Source organism: Pseudogymnoascus verrucosus (genome assembly GCF_001662655.1).
Source record: "Pseudogymnoascus verrucosus strain UAMH 10579 unplaced genomic scaffold scaffold_11, whole genome shotgun sequence".
In the NCBI taxonomy this organism is placed as follows: Eukaryota; Fungi; Ascomycota; class Leotiomycetes; order Thelebolales; family Thelebolaceae; genus Pseudogymnoascus; species Pseudogymnoascus verrucosus.
In genome coordinates, this window is record NW_017263662.1 from 509,318 (window position 1) to 525,941 (window position 16,624).

The following is a 16,624-nucleotide window of genomic DNA, read 5'->3' on the forward strand; positions in this document are numbered from 1 at the left end:
CCTACAACCACACAACCTCCACCTACTGGTCCCTCACCTCCTCCCTCCTCACACCCTCCTGCATCCTCCTCCCCACCACCGCCGATGATATCTCAACCGCTCTCTCCTTCCTCTCTCTCCACCCCTCATGTCGTTTCGCTATCAAGGGGGGAGGTCACAACCCCGCCGCGGGATTCTCGTCCATCGGTGAGGGGGGGGTGACGATCGATATGTCCGGCTTGTCAAGTATTGAAGTCAATGAGGAGCGATCGGTTGTGAAGGTGGGAGCAGGAGCGAAGTGGTTAAGCGTGTATCAATTCCTCGACCCCCTGGGTGTTGCCGTAGCAGGTGGACGGAACGGCGACGTCGGCGTAGGCGGTCTTCTTCTCGGTGGTGGGATCGCGCATTTCTCCCCTAGAGTGGGGTGGGCGTGTGATAACGTCGTGAATTTCGAGGTCAGTTCGTCCATCTTCCCCTCCCCCCCAACCCCCCTTTCCTTCCAAAGGCCACGAAATATCCTAATGCGAGAAACCCCTAGATCGTCCTAGGAAACGGCACCCTCACAAACGCAAACCTCACCTCCCACCCCTCCCTCTTCCGTGCTCTTAAGGGGGGCGCTAACAACTTCGGCATCGTAACGCGGGTTGATCTCTCCACCTTTCCCCAGGGTGACATCGCTTCATCGCTGGTGTTCAATGATATCGCGCAGCGCGGGGCGGTGTTAAAAGCATTCACTGATATCGCCGACGCCGCTGAATTCGATGTCTATGCTTCTCTCGTGACGAGTTTGGTGTATACCTCCAGCACGAAGGGGTGGGAGATAATCAACATAGTAGCCTACACCGCGCCCATCGCCCAACCAGCCGTGTTCAAGGACCTCCTCTCCATCCCCAGCACCACGAACAAAACATCCCTATCCATAACCACCCTAGCAGCTCTAGCAGATGAATCCCAAACCGCACCCTCGTGAGCCACCATACCACCCACCCACCAGATCCAAATATCCAACTATCCAACATGAGATGAGAACCCCAGACTAACAAGTGCACAGAAACCAAATCATGGCCACCGCGACATTCAAGCCCTCCCTAACACTCATGCTCGAGTTCTATCATATAGCGAATGAGTTCTTCACCTCCTTTGACGCTAATGGGGGGATAACATGGCTGTTGACTTTCGAACCCCTCGTCGCTGCCATGGTTCCCTTATCTCGGAGCAGTAGCAGCCAAGGAAACGTCCTCGGTCTCGGGCCAGAGGATAAGGGGTTCAGTAAGTTTATCGACCACATCCAATAACTCCAAAGATCCATGCTAAATCTCACATTCACAGTCCTCCTCCTCTCAGCCAGCTGGGCAGATACCGCGTCAACAAAGGCAGTGCAAGACGCTACACGCCATGTAATGTCCTTACTAGAGTCATCTGCAGAGGAAAAGGGGTTGTTATTGAAGTTCCAGTATCTCAATTACGCAGCAGCGAATCAGACTCCACTAGAGTCATATGGGGAGGAGAATCTGAAGTTTTTGAGGGGGGTGAGTAGGGAGTATGATCCAAAGGGGGTTTTCCAGAAACAAGTCCCAGGAGGGTTTAAGTTGTGGTAGCGTAGGGGTTACATACCTGATAGATTAAAGGGGTTGAATATCAACAAGGCAAAGCAGCTTGGTTAGAGTCTTGTGTGTTCCCATAAAACATCAGTATTAGGCGTATCAATAAACTGCGAGTACTAAACACCAAAACTCCAATACAACAGCTAACCTACCGAAACCCAAAAGACAAGCAAACAACCTACGCCAGGCCATAGGCGACACGGCCAAGCCAACTACTTCTCCAAAGGCCTCAAAGGACAATCCCCATACGGCCCACCATACACAATATAATTCGCCTCCATGCCCTTACTCAGATGCGTCGTGAAATGGCAGATAAGCTGCCACCACCCCGGATTCAACGCCGTCATCAGCACAGACGTCATCTGGCCCGGGTTGAGCACGACTGTGGCGGACGTGGCGCCGGTCACGGCGTCGACCGTGTTCTCCCCGTGCATGTGGAAGACGTGCGTGTCGAAGCCCATGTCGTAGAGGTACCAGATGATGGGGTCGTTGACGCACATGGAGAAGGCGGGGTTGTTGGCGTAAATGTAGCCGTTGATCTGTGGATGTGTTAGTTGGCTTGTTCGAGTGGTTGGAGGTGTGATGCAAAAAGGGAAAGGGGGCTGTTACCGGGAAGAAATTCGGTGCCATGGTGGTAGTAACATTAGTCTTGGGCGTGTTGATGAACTGCGGGTACCAAATACTATAATTCCCAACACCTTGGGTCACCGTTGGATACTGAAATGACAAGTTGGCGACCTGGGATGCCATGCCAGGGAGGTACTTCTGGACATTGTGCAGAGCGAGGAAGGAATTCGACTCCTGGTTGTCCGAGTAGACGAGCACGAATTCGCGGTTACCCTTCATCACGACCTCCATTCGCCCTGGGTTGTAGATGATCACCGGACCGTATGAGCCAGCGTCTGTGTCTTGGTACATACTGACGTAGGGGTGATAGGAGAATATACGGCTGTCGTGGCCAGGGTTGGGAGCTGAGCCTGACGGGACGAGCCTGGTGGGTGTTAGTACATCATCATCTGAAGTCAGGAGTTGTTGGAAATAGGGGTAGAGCCACCATTTGTAGACGAAGCATTCTCCAGGGGGGACAGCATTCCCGATGGTGACAGCTTCGGTCCCATTATAATAAACACTTCCCTCCGACTCCTTGGTGTAGTACAACCCCATCGAATGCATGCTGGAGAAGAAATGATCCACCTTATTCACAAACATGATCTTCAGCGTGTCAGCACATTTCCGCATCAACCGAAGCAACACAACACTCCCAACGTCAGAGAACTTACCTCGATCATATCACCAACCTCAGCACGGATGATAGGTCCCTGAAGACCAAGCCATTCGGGCTGCTTGGAACGTTCCCTGAACGAGGCATCCGTGTATCCCTTATATTGCGCCTTGTCGAACTTGGTCCCGATGCTCGTGTCCGAGGCGATGTATCCGTATGTCTGGGCACGGAAGGACTCATTCATTGGTACACCAAGCCAGTTGTCCCAGCCTACGGAGCAGAGAGTTAGAATTTGGGTTGCATATGGAAACTCATCCAGGGTGCCATACCTGTCGGAGCGTAATCCCATGGCTCAACTTCAGCGGCAACATAGTATCGACGGACTCTACCAGAGAATGTAAAGGTCGGAGGGGTATAGTATGGCAAGTGGCCGTCCATACGGGCTTTGCAGTCCTCCCATTGTCGGCATGTGGCAACAGCAGCTGCTGCGAGGAGAAGATAAACAGAGGGTAGTAATGAATGCATTGTAATGAATATCAAAAGAATGAGAACCAGGACTCGATAACAGGAATAGCAGAAACGACTGAATAAAGAGCGACAGCTAAGTTATAATGATGGGGGGAATGTTTTTTGTTTATTGTGAAGAGTTGTTTTTCTCAAAAGGTCGGGGGGAAGAAGAGATATAAGTAGGATAAGAGCAAGCCAGCAACCTTCTATAAAAGAAGGAACGATAGACTGTTGATATATAAGGAAAGAACGATAGACTGTTGATGTATGAGGAAGGCTCGATGGATTGTTGGTATACGAGGAAGGCACGGGGGACTGTCAGTATATGAGAAGAAGGAACGATGGACTATTGATATATGAGGAAGGCACGACCGACTGTTAAAACCGCGGGAAAAGGATTTTTTCTTCTGGATTTCTGTTGTTCTGTCCTACCAACTTTGTGTTCTCTGGCATTCTATAATGCCGTTCTGGGACTTGTAACCAGGCGTAACCAAGTAACCCCAGCGACGTGGACATTCATTGTCTGGTCGCGGGAACATAGACGATTGCCCCGGTTAGTGTTCTGTACTCATATTTCCGTAATGGAGAAGAAGAGCGTTGATGGCCGGATATGTGTTCTCGGTGATAGGTCTTCTGTTCGGTGAACATTTGACATTCTGTATGACTAGCTGCACACACGACTGCTCAGTTAACAGCTGGTCACCACATAGAAACCCAAAGCATCCGCGGAGCCCTCGGAATCTTGGGAAAATGTTCAAAACGTCTTTATCTACAAAATCTATATATCATCTAAACCCTCACGTAACACTAGTACACGTTCTATCCACCACCGGCCTCCCTCCTTTCCTCCCCCCATACCCATGCCCATGCGCTCCCCCCTCCCCCTCCACCCTCCCAAACACCGCCCTAGCCCTCAACTCCGCCACCGCCCGATCCAGCTCCAACTCCACACTACAATGATTCCTCACCCTCCCCAGCAGCGGCCACGTGGCCCTCTCCCCCGCCTCACACGCCCTAACCATAAACCCCGGCGTGGGATTTTTCAATATCGCCACGAAATCACGATACTCCACCCTCGGCAGGATGGTGATATCGCCAGAGTACTTCTGAGACAGCATGTTGCGCGCCTTATTGCAGATATTCGGCAGCACGCCCAGCTGCGCCAGGACGTGGAGACGGTGCAGGGCTTCTGACTTGGCGAGGCGGGTGAGAGGAGCGAGGAGGGGCGCGAGGTGGGAGTTAAGCTTGAATGCGGAGGGTTGCGAGAGGCTGGGGGCGGAGGAGGAGAGGAAGGGCACGATGTGCGGGTTGACCTGCGAGACGATGAAGTGGTTTACATTAAACATCTCCGCGAGGCTAGTCATTGGGAGGTCATTATCGACGCTTCCATCGATCCAGCGCAGCGGTGTAGGGTTCCAGGGTGAGTGCTCGCCGGTGGCGGGATTCTTGGCGAGGATGTGCGCGGAGGAGAAGACGAAGGGGACGGAGCAGGAGGCGGCGACGGCGGACCAGATGAGCACGTTAGGGCTGGTGATGTAGTTTAGGAGGCGGGGGAGCTCGTAGATCGAGGAGGGCGAGACGCAGATGTTGAGGATGCGGCGCGTGCGATTGTAGGCTTCCTGGAAGGTCATGTCGCCGAGGAGCTCTTGCATCACTTTGGTGAGGTGCTTGATGTCTATCCAGGCTCCGTCGGTGAGGAGGCGCGCGATATGTTCCAAGGCGCCTTCTTCGCGGTCATGCTCTTCGAAGACGGCAAGGTTCCCGTGAGGAAATCCGCGCAGCACGTCGGGAATCTCTTCGTCAGTACGTGTGCACAGGACCGAGCAGACTATGGAGCCCGCCGATGCCCCAGAGATGATACGCGGGAGCAGCTTCTCCTCAAACAACGCCTTGAGAACGCCAATATGGTACATCCCGAGCGTCGCCCCGCCACTGAGCAGCAACGCACTCCTGCCAAACGCCTGCCGCGCAAGCACAACTTGCTCCATTAGATCTTTAGTATCCAGCCCCGGTGGCAGCGCCTTGTCTTCCGTCCTAGCCAGCCTCTGTATCGTCTCGATCGTCGCATCAATATAGCTCTCGATCAGATCCTTTGTTCCCACATGCGAATGCTGGTATAACTCCACATTCCCCATCCCCCCCAACCCGCGCGACAGCGACGTCCGCACAAGGTACAACATTCGCCTCACATCCCCACTCGCCCGCGCCTCATTCAAGAGATCCAACCGCGCCTGAATCAGCGGGGCGTCAAACTCCGAAGTCTCATTATCCGTCTTCCACGCCTCGTTGCCTTCCAGTATATCCAGCTCCAGCGCCGCAGCCCTCCATTCTTCGACCCTTGTGGCGTCGCGCAACCGCTGGGTTACGAGGTGGATGTTTTCGGCTCTGTGCTGGGCTGCCAGCCGCTGGTTGGAGGTGAGGCCATCCCGCAGGTGGAGGACGGTCGAGGTGAGGTATGTGTTGGAGGTTTTGGCGAGCTGGGCGAGCTGGGGGAGGCTGCGTCGGGAGCGGGAGGTGTTGGCGGTCTGGGGTGTGGCGGCGATGGAGTCAACCCATGTTGCTGCGGAAGCGTGGGGTGTAGGAGTGTCGACGAGAGATAACATAATGCCCCATGGGCGGGCGAGCGTTCAGTCGTGGTCGTGGCTATATCTGCAAGTGCGTCGGTATATTCGTCGTCGGGCTATAAATTCATCTTCGTGGCTTGTGCCTTGCGTTTCCTGTCTTGCCTTCGGACGAGAGTTGCCAACATAAGATGAGAACTAGCACTCTAGATGAAATGGGGAGGATATAGTGGTAAATATACGACGATGTATGTAGTTACCATGACCTACTGAGAGAGTAGAGGCATCCTCGGGGCGCTGCCATCATCTTACAGTCATCATTGTTGGCGTTGGCGTTCCCGTTCGTGCCTTTCACATGTCTCGTGATCATAGTAGGGTGTCCCGCGGTGTTCCAACCACTAAGTCCCAGCAAGTCGCAGCGCTGATCACTCTTAACGGGGACCCGCCAGTACCGCCGTAGCCACTTCGGTCCCACACTATCAAGATCTTGGATGCGATTCCAGATCTAACAACCGGATTTCACGGAACCCCACAGTCTCATACACCGGAATTGGCTTAATTCCCATGTTTGAGGATTAGAATAGTCGTTGTTCCCGCTCTTTCAACGAGTTGAGAGTCTGTTGACTGGATCAGGAGAAAGGATGAGGGAAAGAGAGACGATACTCAACTTAGACAATCGTCACGTTATTCGACGGCTCTGGAGTGCTCTCTCTTGCTGTGTATAGCATGGTAAAAGTTAAAGTTGAGCTGCTAGAAGACGATTGAATTAATGCTTATATACTTCCAATCTATAGCAAATCTATAGCATATATTAGTATTGGAGAAGAGAAGAGTATGTTGTCTTGTCTTGTTGTGATTCAGAAGGGACAACTTGTTAGAGTATGAGTGAGTTTCTTGGGTTTCGTTTATTCCTCAGGCACCAACATCCTACACCACCAACTATGCAATCAATCACCGGGGACACACCTGGAGGAACAAGGAGTGAGTTTAAATATATGCGTATAAGCCACTCAGCATGGGCATGTTGGTGTCATACCGTACAAATCCCGATTTCAATTTCACAAATCCTAAATCCCAAATCCCAGATCCCCATGCTAATTTCGGGCAACGGTAACCTGGAGAAAGCGCCCTAATCTTAAGCTCCATCGCAAATCCACATCGCCGAACACTACGACCGCCCTGTTATAGCCGCTGCCGCTCTACGGTCGTCCATTCACCCTCCCCTCCACGGTCCCCTCCTCCCCCTCCCCGACCTGTGCTCTCTCTCCCCGATCCTTCTCGAGAATGCCCTTGTTCGGTGGACATCATAGGTCCAGCTCTTCAACTGCTTCTTCTTCAGCCCAACACAATGCTCCAGGCGGCATAACAGCAAATCTACTCCAAGCTGCGCAAGTTCTAGGCTCCGTGGGAACGCCATCTGCTGCTGCCAGTACTCGGACCACTGCGGCGGCTACAGCCACAGCTCCTGCAGCTCCACCACCAGCCAGTCCCTATCGCTCCTCCCCCACAGCCTCCTCCCACACCTTCAATGCGGCACCAGCCCAACCCGCCGCCCAACCTCCCAATCACAGTCCCCCGAACCCCATGATGTCGAACCCTGCCGCTCCCAACAACGCGCAGCAACACTTCGAGACGCCGCGCCGACAGCAGGCCTACGCGCGACACCCCGACGAGCTGCACATGGGCGACGCCGACTCCGCCGCTGCTGCTGCCCAGAAGGGTCCCCTCTCACCACGCGACTACGGTCCCGGAGGCGCACCGCGTATAAACCTCGAGCAGGCCACCCCCGAGACCTCACACTACCAGAGCAACCTCCCCGGTCCTCTCCAGAGCGGAGGAGGAGCCAGCAGGCCCCCGACCCTCTCCTCGAACAGCACCCCCGCCGTGCCAGCGTTGCAGACCACGATGCCAGCCGATCCGTTCGCGACGCCGCTGCGCTCGAACCAGAACCTCTCGCACAACTACTCGCGATCCAGTCCGTCGACAAATTACGATGGACAGGCGTACCAGCCGTACACGACTACGCCTGGCGGTGGGTCGGAGCTCTCGCAGTTCTCGACGCCCAGCTCGCTGAAGTACGCGCCGGGACAACAGAGGAACGTCTCGAATACGCCGCTGGGGCTGGCAGATATCAGACCCCGCGCGGACTCGACGCTGTCAGATGCGGTGCTGCCGGGCGCCAATCCGTATTCTTATGACGGCGCGAATGCGGTGCCCACGAATAGCAATTACCTGGCGCCGTGGGCGATTTACGCGTTCGATTGGTGTAAATGGCCGTCGCACAATAATGATGCTGGAAAGGTTGCTGTAGGAAGCTACCTTGAGGATGGACATAACTTTGTAAGTTACTGTATTTGAGTCTACTTCTGCTTCTTGTGCTGACGTTCCTTTGTAGATACAAATCCTCGAAACGTCGATCAAGCCTTCGTCACCGGAGCCATACTCACAATCCGCTCCCAAATACGGCCTCGAATTCTCTAAAATCGCAGAGGCTACCCATTCATACCCCGTCACACGCCTGCTATGGGAGCCGCCATCTTCCCAGAAGCAGTCGACGGATCTCCTCGCGACATCGGGCGACCACCTCCGACTATGGTCTCTCCCAGCAGACATCTCCATGTCCAGCCACTCCAACTCCATAACCCGTTCTTCGAACCACGGACAGTCCCAGCCACCCAGCAAGCTCACCCCGCTAGCTCTGCTGTCCAACTCCAAGACGCCAGAGCATACAGCTCCCCTCACATCCCTGGATTGGAACACCGTCTCTCCATCCCTCATAATCACCTCGAGCATCGACACCACCTGCACCATCTGGGACATCCCCACCCTGACCGCCAAGACGCAGCTAATCGCCCACGACAAAGAAGTCTTCGATGTCCGCTTCTGCGCCAACAGCGTTGACGTGTTCGTAAGCTGTGGCGCCGACGGTAGTGTCCGCATGTTCGATTTACGTAGTCTGGAACACAGTACTATTATCTACGAGCCAACCGCCAAGGACGATAAAGGTATTACCTCCTCCGCCCTTCCCCCCTTTCTCCCCTAACTCGAATAAACAATAAACCCCCAACTAACACCCACCAGACCACAACACCCCATCCGGCCGAATCTCCCCCACCCTCGCCCAACAAACCATGGCCTACGCCCCCCCCCTCCTCCGCCTCGCCGCCTCCCCACACGACACCCACCTCCTCGCCACCTTCTCCCAAGACTCAAAACTAATCCGCATCCTCGACGTCCGACAGCCCGGCCAAGCCCTCCTCGAGCTCCACGGCCACTCGGCGGCCATAAACTGCATCGAGTGGAGTCCCTCGCGCCGCGGCACGCTGGCCAGTGGCGCGGATGATAGTCTGGTCTTGGTGTGGGATTTGCTTAATGCGAATCCGACCCAACAGCAGCAGCAGGGGGGGGTTAATGGCGTTGCGCCTGGTGCGGGAGCCGGCGGAGGAGAGAATATCAGAAGTCCGACGGCGAGCTGGAGGTGTGATTATGAGGTTGGGAATTTGAGTTGGGCCCCCAACAGCGCGTTGGGGAAGGATGGGAGTGAGACGCTTGGGGTTAGTGGGGGGAGGGGGATTTGGGGGGTTAGGTTTTGATTTTTAGGTGCTGGTGCTGGTGGAAGGGAAAAGGGGGGAGGGGGGTGCTGGGGGGGTAGATAGAATGGAGGAGCATAGCTAGCATGGCGTTTATTTTTGGGATTGAAATGTGTGGCGTACGTACGTACGGATATATTGTGGGTGAGGATGCACGAAACCAAAATTCTGTTCCCCCACACCACAATTCCTCCCAGTGACCCATGCTACCCCCATACCCGTCACAGTGACCCACCCCCCTCACAAAGAAGCCTTCCCGCTCTCCTCAGCCCTCCTCCTCCTAATCGCCGTACTACTTATCTTCGCCGCAAACCCCTCCGTCTTACTCCCCCCACCATTCCCCCCCTCATCCTCCTCCCCCGCATCCAAAACATCAATCTCAAACACCTCCAGCGCCGCCCACCCCTTCTCCTCCCTCTTATCATTCACCGCCTTCCCGCCATCGCGTGTTTCCCCTGACACGACGAGTGCTGAGACCACGGCATCGGTGATGGTTGGACCGAAGGGGTCTTGGATCTCTACACATTCTATTGTGAGATTCGCAGATTTGAGATGGGTTGAGACGCCGCGGCCGTTGACGACGGGGGTGTCAAAGTGGGTGCGTGTTATATCTTCGGGGGTGGGGAGGGTGGTGAAGGAGAGGATGGGGAGGAGGAAGTTAATCACACCCTCCTCGCGCCGTTTCCAGCTCTCGAGCTGCTCGGCGTATTTCTTGTTTTTGAGGAGCTCGTCGCCTGTTACACCGATTATTAGACGGCGGTGGGGTGGTTGAGAGGTGCTGATGGCGGGGGGTTGGAGCATCAACGCCGTAGCGGTGAGGAGGAGTTTGTGCCCCGCGTGGAGGTGGTCGAATGTCCCCCCTACCGCGACGACGGAGTGGGTTTTTGACGACGGGTAGGGAGGAGGTGATGAGCTGGCGGTTTTGGCGACAACGGTGGTTTCGCCGGGGACGGTGCGGATGTGCCCGCGGAGAGGGGGGGAGTGGGTGTTTGCTAGTGTGGAGTAGCGTTGGAAGACTTGTTGGCCTTGTTCGCCGTCGACGCTGAAGATGAGATTCCAGCTCCGACGGGTCAGAGCGAGGGTTTGGAGGTCTATTATCGGACCTCCCGCGGCGGCGGCGGGGGAGTTGCTGCTTCCCTGGTAGCTGGGGGGTGGTTGAGAGGGGTCATATTCCACCAGCAACACCCGCGGATCAATCCCCCCCGGTCCATCGAGCTCGATCCCCTTCTGCGCGCAGACGAGGGAAATGAGACTATACAGCTCCGCCAGTAAATGCTGACTTTCTCTGAATAAATGAGACCGCGGCTTCTCAGCTTGTCCGCGCAGTGCAGGCCATGGGACGGCGATGTCTAGCACGGCGATTGGGCTCACGCGGGCGGATGCTAGGTCGGCTAGGGCGGCTGTGAAGGCGGGGAGGTAGGCGGCTTTTAAGGAGGCGCGGTCTAGTGATTGTGGCGGGGGAGGGAGGAGGAGAAGGGAGGGGGTGGAGGAGGTGGACATGGTGTTCTTGGGGGGTGTTTGGTGGGGAGGTTGTATGCCGCTGGGTTGGTCTTAAAAAGTGATAAAAGGAAGGCAAGATATGTTTAGGATATGGTAATCCAGCCAGGCGGGGCCGAATGGTAATGCTCCGAGGCTGTTCGGTAGCTTGGTTTAGCTTCTGATTGGTTGGAAATGGAGGGGCAGATGTTGATTAGTAAGCGATGACGGAGTGCGGGGAAAAGTGGTTCCGTCGCAAAATCGATTTAGACGATATATACCACTCCGCCAGTGGTCGTTTTGGCCTAAAGGTCTAGAGGAACACCCTATGGTTAGGCTAGGGATTAATACTAGCAATTGAAGTTAATAGAATTCCTCGCTTTGGCTCTATTCTAAATAACTCAATATACAAACCCTATTAGCTTAAATTGGTCGTATCAACCCTAACGTATTCACAGTCCTCCTTGAGACTCTCGAGCGGCACGAGTACTAACCAGCCCTACTCCTTCGTATAGTAGTGATAAGAAAGTCATTGGCCTACATAATACGACGGTTTCGTAAACGACATTCTAATGCATATCAGCTGCGACGTCGGCCACATGTCAGCCGCATGTGTGTTTCCTTTTTCGCCCAAAACCCCCATGTCTTGTGAGTATCGTAAGCACCGGCCATCTGTGCGACATGTGGGGTCCATTTCAGCACGACAGGGCTGCGAGATGTCCCTTTTCCTGATCGCCGGCTGGTTGGTGGGGTGGGTGGTGCACAGGATCACTGGCGCACAGTGTCTTTCCTAAGATTCTGCAGTGGACAGACGATAAGGATGCATAACATACCTACAGTACCATAGTAGAGTACCATAGTACAGTACCATAGTACAGTAATGTGGGAATGAATTGGCTGGATACGAGGCACTGGCCGCCGATTGCGTCCCGAACCGCGCGCGGCGCGAGCCGGGGACATGGAGTCGGCCCTCTACGGTGACAGTGTATGGTCAGTGTATGGTCGAATTCTATGGTGGGAGCTTGGGGATGGAGTTGGATTGGGACCTGGGACCTGGTCGGGGGAGATGGAGATGAGCTGGACACAGAACGTGGCTTGCCCCTATGCCTGGCGCGGTAAGGTTATATTGCTGGAATGCATTTTGAAGCATGAGATTTGGATGCAGGTGGTTGAAAGCGACGAAGCGACGACTTTACTTGCTGGTGGTGTGCATATAATCCAGTACCTAGTATCCCCTTAGTAGAGTAATCATTACTGCCTTGGTAGAAGTATGTAGAGTACTTGATCATGTAACCTAGCTCACACACAAAAGTCCTTACTGGGATATCCCGACCATCTGCTGCAGCCGAGCGGTGTGATCAATTCGCTGAAGTGTGTGTTCTACAGGGCAAGTGCTACTGCATCTCCTTCTTCAAACACAACCTCTGTTGAAGATTTACGCCCAAGTTCACGCCTACGCGCTGCTTCACGAGCGCTTCATGCGCCAAAGGAGAGGCCGGCCGGGTTTCCAGTATTTAGAATGCAAATCCTTCTCGCGCTCCAGAATTAGACAGCAGAAGAAGACATGAGATTCGCCAACCATGCAAGCCACTGGGCGTTGGTCTAGAAGGATAGGCAGGATCTTTCTCCCTAGCTTCGCTCCTGGCGCTTGCGTTGGGCGTTGGCGGGCGCTTGGAGCTGTCGGTTAGTGGCTGGTTGGTGCCACAACGTGCGTTCGACACCACCACCACCATCCTGATTTTCTTCCACTGCTGAAGATCTACGGTACTATAACTGGATTGCACTGTATTGCAGTGTATCGCACTGTACTATTGCTGTAGAGTATAGATAGTATAGTATATAGTATAGTACATGCATCATTTGTTAGACACGGCATCGGCATCGTGTCGATTTCAACTCGGTTTTAATATTGCGTGCTTTAAACAGAATCTACTCTATAGCCCCTGCGCCTGCCCTGCCTCTTGCTTGCCATGTTCCATGTTTCTACGCAACCATTCTTTTTCCCTTTCCATCTTGTTGATCCCCTTGGGTCCCCTTGGATCCCCTAGAACCCTAGGATGCAACTCATCACTCTAGACTAGACCAGGCCGGCCATCCTTCGGCATGCGCCTGCTTATGAATAGTGCAATAATAATCCGTACATGAGCATGAGAGTGCATATATAGTACATACAGACCACATACAGACCACACACAGTATCCCATTAGTATCCCTCAGTATAGTACACACACTACAACACCCTCGGAAGACTTTCCGCTTGAGCGACGCCTCATTACTACTTTGGGGGACACTCTTCGGCATGCGCTTCAACGTGGCCCAACCCCAGCGAATCCTCATCTCTTAACATCTTCCCCTCGCAATAACAGGCCAATACACGCTTTGAAAGACAACAAATCCCACCCACAGTCCGACACAGCTCTCCCCTCTCAATTTACTAAATTGGGCATCATTTATCACCTGACTTACCCGGACCCGAGAATGTGGTTGAGACTAAGATAGAAACGCTGTTCAGCGGCTGGAGGTTTCTGCAAGACGTCGCATGTCTCGTCCATTCAGCGCTCTTTACTCGCCAGAATCGCCATCTACACCACTTACACCAAGACCAATACACGTATGCTTCATGCACAGTATACCAGCTTAGCCTATGACGAGATAGTATCTGCACTCTGCGCTCTGCATACTTTCGCACTTTCGAAGAAAAATTACTTTTGGGTGGTTCTCCTGGTGTCGGCCGTACTACTACTGTGCATCAGAAATTCAAACGACCCCTCTTCGCCCCTTCGCAACAACCACGACCACCACCCCCCTTCCGCCTTCCCCCCTCCCCCCTCCACCCTCTACCCCCCCCTTCTCCACACGATCTGCTGCGAAACGGACGAACGGTAAACACCAGACACACACGCCTTACACGCCTTCAAGTTCCTTCTGCCGTCTCATGCACTCGTTCTATCCTCTGTGCCCTGTGCTGCCACACTCACGAGGGTGAGGGTTGCCACTAGAGTTAGATTGGCAAAGTTAGCAGCTCGGCAAGTATGACCTTCGAGGGTCCTGTCGCTCAATTCTTGGTTACCAGTTACCAGGATATCGCATACTCATACTCCCCCCCCCTTCGGTCTTCGTGTGCGGCGTGAGATATAAGTGGCCGCTTCCAAGCCTCTCCGTCTGAGATGACCTGGTCTCCTGGTATTGAAATTGAATTTTCCCCAGCTTTGGCAAAATCCATAATTTATTCCACGTTATGGCTCCTCGGAGGCAGATTGGCATTCTAGACCTTCCTGACGAGGTTCTCCTAGTAATCCTTCGTGCCGTCGACACCGATCCCGGGCCCATCAATATTGACCATCGCGCGTGGATGAGTGTCGTGAGCTTTAAATTCGAGAGTCAGCTGCCGCGCGAGCCTGAGGTGGTTGGCAATTTCCGCTTCACCTGCAGACGCTTCTCCGAGGTTGGATTGCAGCATCAGTTTAAGACCCTGGCCACGCGCTTCAACGAGGCGGGCCTCAATAGACTGAGAAATATAGCCCGCTACCCGCATCTCGCCACGGCGGTCAAGAAATTCACGTATCTGGTGCCCAGGCTGTTCTTCAACGGTATAGCGTAGCGCACCATTCGTCTCCTGCTGTGCGTTGCCGGCTAACCGTGGCCTACAGATCAGGCGCACATTGAGCGCATCAGCGATGCGATCATCGCGAATGGCAAGAGAGTCCCCGACCAGCTCATCGCGCAGGCGAAGGAGCAGGTCAGCATCGTCGAGTCCCAGATCGACCGGGAGACCCTGAACGGCGCCTTCGCCGCTTTCACTTCCCTGCAGCATGTGTCGCTGCTGAGCCTGCAGAGCCAAATCGACACCCGCTTCATCGCTTTTATGCAGCATAATGTATTCGAAGCGGAGCTGCAACCCAGTCGCACTGCAGCCTACCTCCATGGCGTGAAAACGCTGGGCAGCGCCCTGCTCTCCTCCCAATCACCTGCTAGTCGGCTCTCGTTTCCGATGATAGACGCCCAGACCGCTATCTCGCTCCAGAGCGTCCCCAGCGCACGGGTGCAGAGCATATCGTCTCGCCTCGAGTGCATATTGGCGCGATTCGTCGATCCGGATGAGTTCCAGGCCAGCTTTGGTCAGCTATCGGGTGTTATTGAATCGATTCTTACTTGTGCTACGAACCTCGTGACTCTGCACATAGGATTTCCTAGGGGAAGACCAGCGTCGATTCCACTTGCAGAGGTTTTTCAAAATGAAAATCTCACGAGACTGCGTGTCATCTCGCTCGAGTCATGGAGACTCGATGCGGTCGAGATTATCGGCCTTGTCCGACGACACCGGAACATGCTAGGCGGATTGCGACTTCGGGGCGTACTTTTGAAGCCCGGGAGCCGCTGGCGCGATGTCCTCATATTCCTAAGACAGGAAGCAAAACTCACGTGGTTGAGTCTCTCGGACGCAGATTACGCAGCCAACTTTGACCTAAGAGCACCGACTGGATTCGACGTTACAGATAGAGACTCGACTTACAGCAATGTCGAAGACGATTTCGACGAAGCGGATATGGACTACGACCAAACCTCCGGCTCGGACGCCTCCGCCGAAGCCAGCGAGCAGGAAGACAACAACGAGGTCACAACAGACGTCGACAGCACCCTAGACGCCCCATACATAGAATACATAGAACCCACCGACATCGAGCCCGAATACGACCTAGAAAACGGCGTCCACGACTCCTCCGAGCTCCCCAGCACAGACGATACCCACGATATGTGGGATAGCATAAGCCAGCGCAGCGAGCACGTCGCCCCTCCCTCCATCGACAACGAGGAGGCCGACACAAACGGTCACGTCAGCGGCGACGAGAACGACTTCCCGGAGCCGCCGCCCCACGTCGCGACGCCAATCCCGTTATCCCTGTGTACGTGCCCCACGCTGAAGGAGCTTGATGAGGAGGAGGGCATCGATGGGCCGACAACCCGTGTGACGGCGAAGCAGAGGGCGGTGTGGGAGGAGTGGGTGCTGAGGAGGTGTTTGAAGCATGGGACGTCGGGGATAGTGGTGGAGAGTGAGAGGGTTAGGGAGTCGAGCGCTTGAGTTGCTGTGTAGTAGTGCCGTGGGCGGCTCTGAGGTTATTATACGTTTAAGCTTTGGGTCGGCATATAGATGTGGCTGAGGCGGGTTGGTGGTAGGAGGTGTGTGGGGAGAATATTTCTGGCGAAGGGCAATTTGATCTCATATAGGAGGTCGGTTTGGCGCTTTTGCTGCGAGATGGCGGATAGGGAGGTTATTGGGGAATGATTCAACATGGGGATTTAGGGGGGAGATGTCTGGATCTAGACAGGCAGGTGGTGGCGCTGGCGGCTTATGTCTTATTTATATTGCTCCGTGTAATTAAGGAGAAAAAGTTATTGGTGTCTTTGACGTCTTGTTTGATCGGTTCGGTGGCTAGCCAGCCGGCTTGAATAGGTCTTCGAGTAATCCGGCATATATTCTGTATAGGACTAGTCATTCATGGCGTCTCGATGCAAGTTACATATACCCTATCACATTACGTAGAAGTTTCGGACCAAACACGGACAGCCATCTACGGCCCTCAACTTCCAAAACCGTATTGCTGTTATTTATATGTTTGAATAATACCTTACTAGTGCACTAAATAAATTTATTAGCCTATTCAATATCTGTATGAATTTTACTAC

At 54.1% G+C, this 16,624-nt stretch overlaps 6 protein-coding genes across 6 annotated transcripts; 3 read left to right on the forward strand and 3 right to left on the reverse strand.

Annotated features, from left to right (window-relative positions):
- Nucleotides 1-209: 209 nt before the first annotated feature.
- Nucleotides 210-1,577, forward strand: VE01_03636 (uncharacterized protein; the record flags this gene model as incomplete). Its single annotated transcript, XM_018273121.1, has 4 exons — nt 210-434; nt 518-945; nt 1,031-1,248; nt 1,309-1,577. The coding sequence occupies 4 exons, from the start codon at nt 210-212 to the stop codon at nt 1,575-1,577; spliced, it is 1,140 nt and encodes a 379-aa protein (XP_018132282.1).
- A 157-nt stretch (nt 1,578-1,734) lies between these two features.
- VE01_03637 (uncharacterized protein) lies at nt 1,735-3,437 on the reverse strand. Its single transcript, XM_018273122.2, has 5 exons — nt 3,135-3,437; nt 2,864-3,075; nt 2,638-2,795; nt 2,193-2,574; nt 1,735-2,122 (listed from the first exon to the last, which is right to left on the reverse strand). The coding sequence occupies exons 1-5, from the start codon at nt 3,328-3,330 to the stop codon at nt 1,796-1,798; spliced, it is 1,275 nt and encodes a 424-aa protein (XP_018132281.1). The 5' UTR covers nt 3,331-3,437; the 3' UTR covers nt 1,735-1,795.
- Nucleotides 3,438-3,719: 282 nt separating this feature from the next.
- VE01_03638 (uncharacterized protein) lies at nt 3,720-6,187 on the reverse strand. Its single transcript, XM_018273123.2, has one exon. It carries the CDS (start codon nt 5,913-5,915, stop codon nt 4,110-4,112), a length of 1,806 nt encoding a protein of 601 aa, XP_018132280.1. The 5' UTR covers nt 5,916-6,187; the 3' UTR covers nt 3,720-4,109.
- Nucleotides 6,188-6,869: 682 nt separating this feature from the next.
- On the forward strand, nt 6,870-9,466 carry VE01_03639 (uncharacterized protein; the record flags this gene model as incomplete). Its single annotated transcript, XM_018273124.2, has 3 exons — nt 6,870-8,213; nt 8,269-8,878; nt 8,955-9,466. The coding sequence occupies exons 1-3, from the start codon at nt 7,158-7,160 to the stop codon at nt 9,464-9,466; spliced, it is 2,178 nt and encodes a 725-aa protein (XP_018132279.1). The 5' UTR covers nt 6,870-7,157.
- A 237-nt stretch (nt 9,467-9,703) lies between these two features.
- On the reverse strand, nt 9,704-11,195 carry VE01_03640 (uncharacterized protein; the record flags this gene model as incomplete). The annotated part of the gene is made up of 1 exon (XM_018273125.2): nt 9,704-11,195. Exon 1 carries the CDS (start codon nt 10,961-10,963, stop codon nt 9,704-9,706), a length of 1,260 nt encoding a protein of 419 aa, XP_018132335.1. The 5' UTR covers nt 10,964-11,195.
- A 2,585-nt stretch (nt 11,196-13,780) lies between these two features.
- Nucleotides 13,781-16,503, forward strand: VE01_03641 (uncharacterized protein). The gene is made up of 2 exons (XM_018273126.2): nt 13,781-14,529; nt 14,590-16,503. Exons 1-2 carry the CDS (start codon nt 14,178-14,180, stop codon nt 16,017-16,019), a joined length of 1,782 nt encoding a protein of 593 aa, XP_018132336.1. The 5' UTR covers nt 13,781-14,177; the 3' UTR covers nt 16,020-16,503.
- Nucleotides 16,504-16,624: the final 121 nt, after the last annotated feature.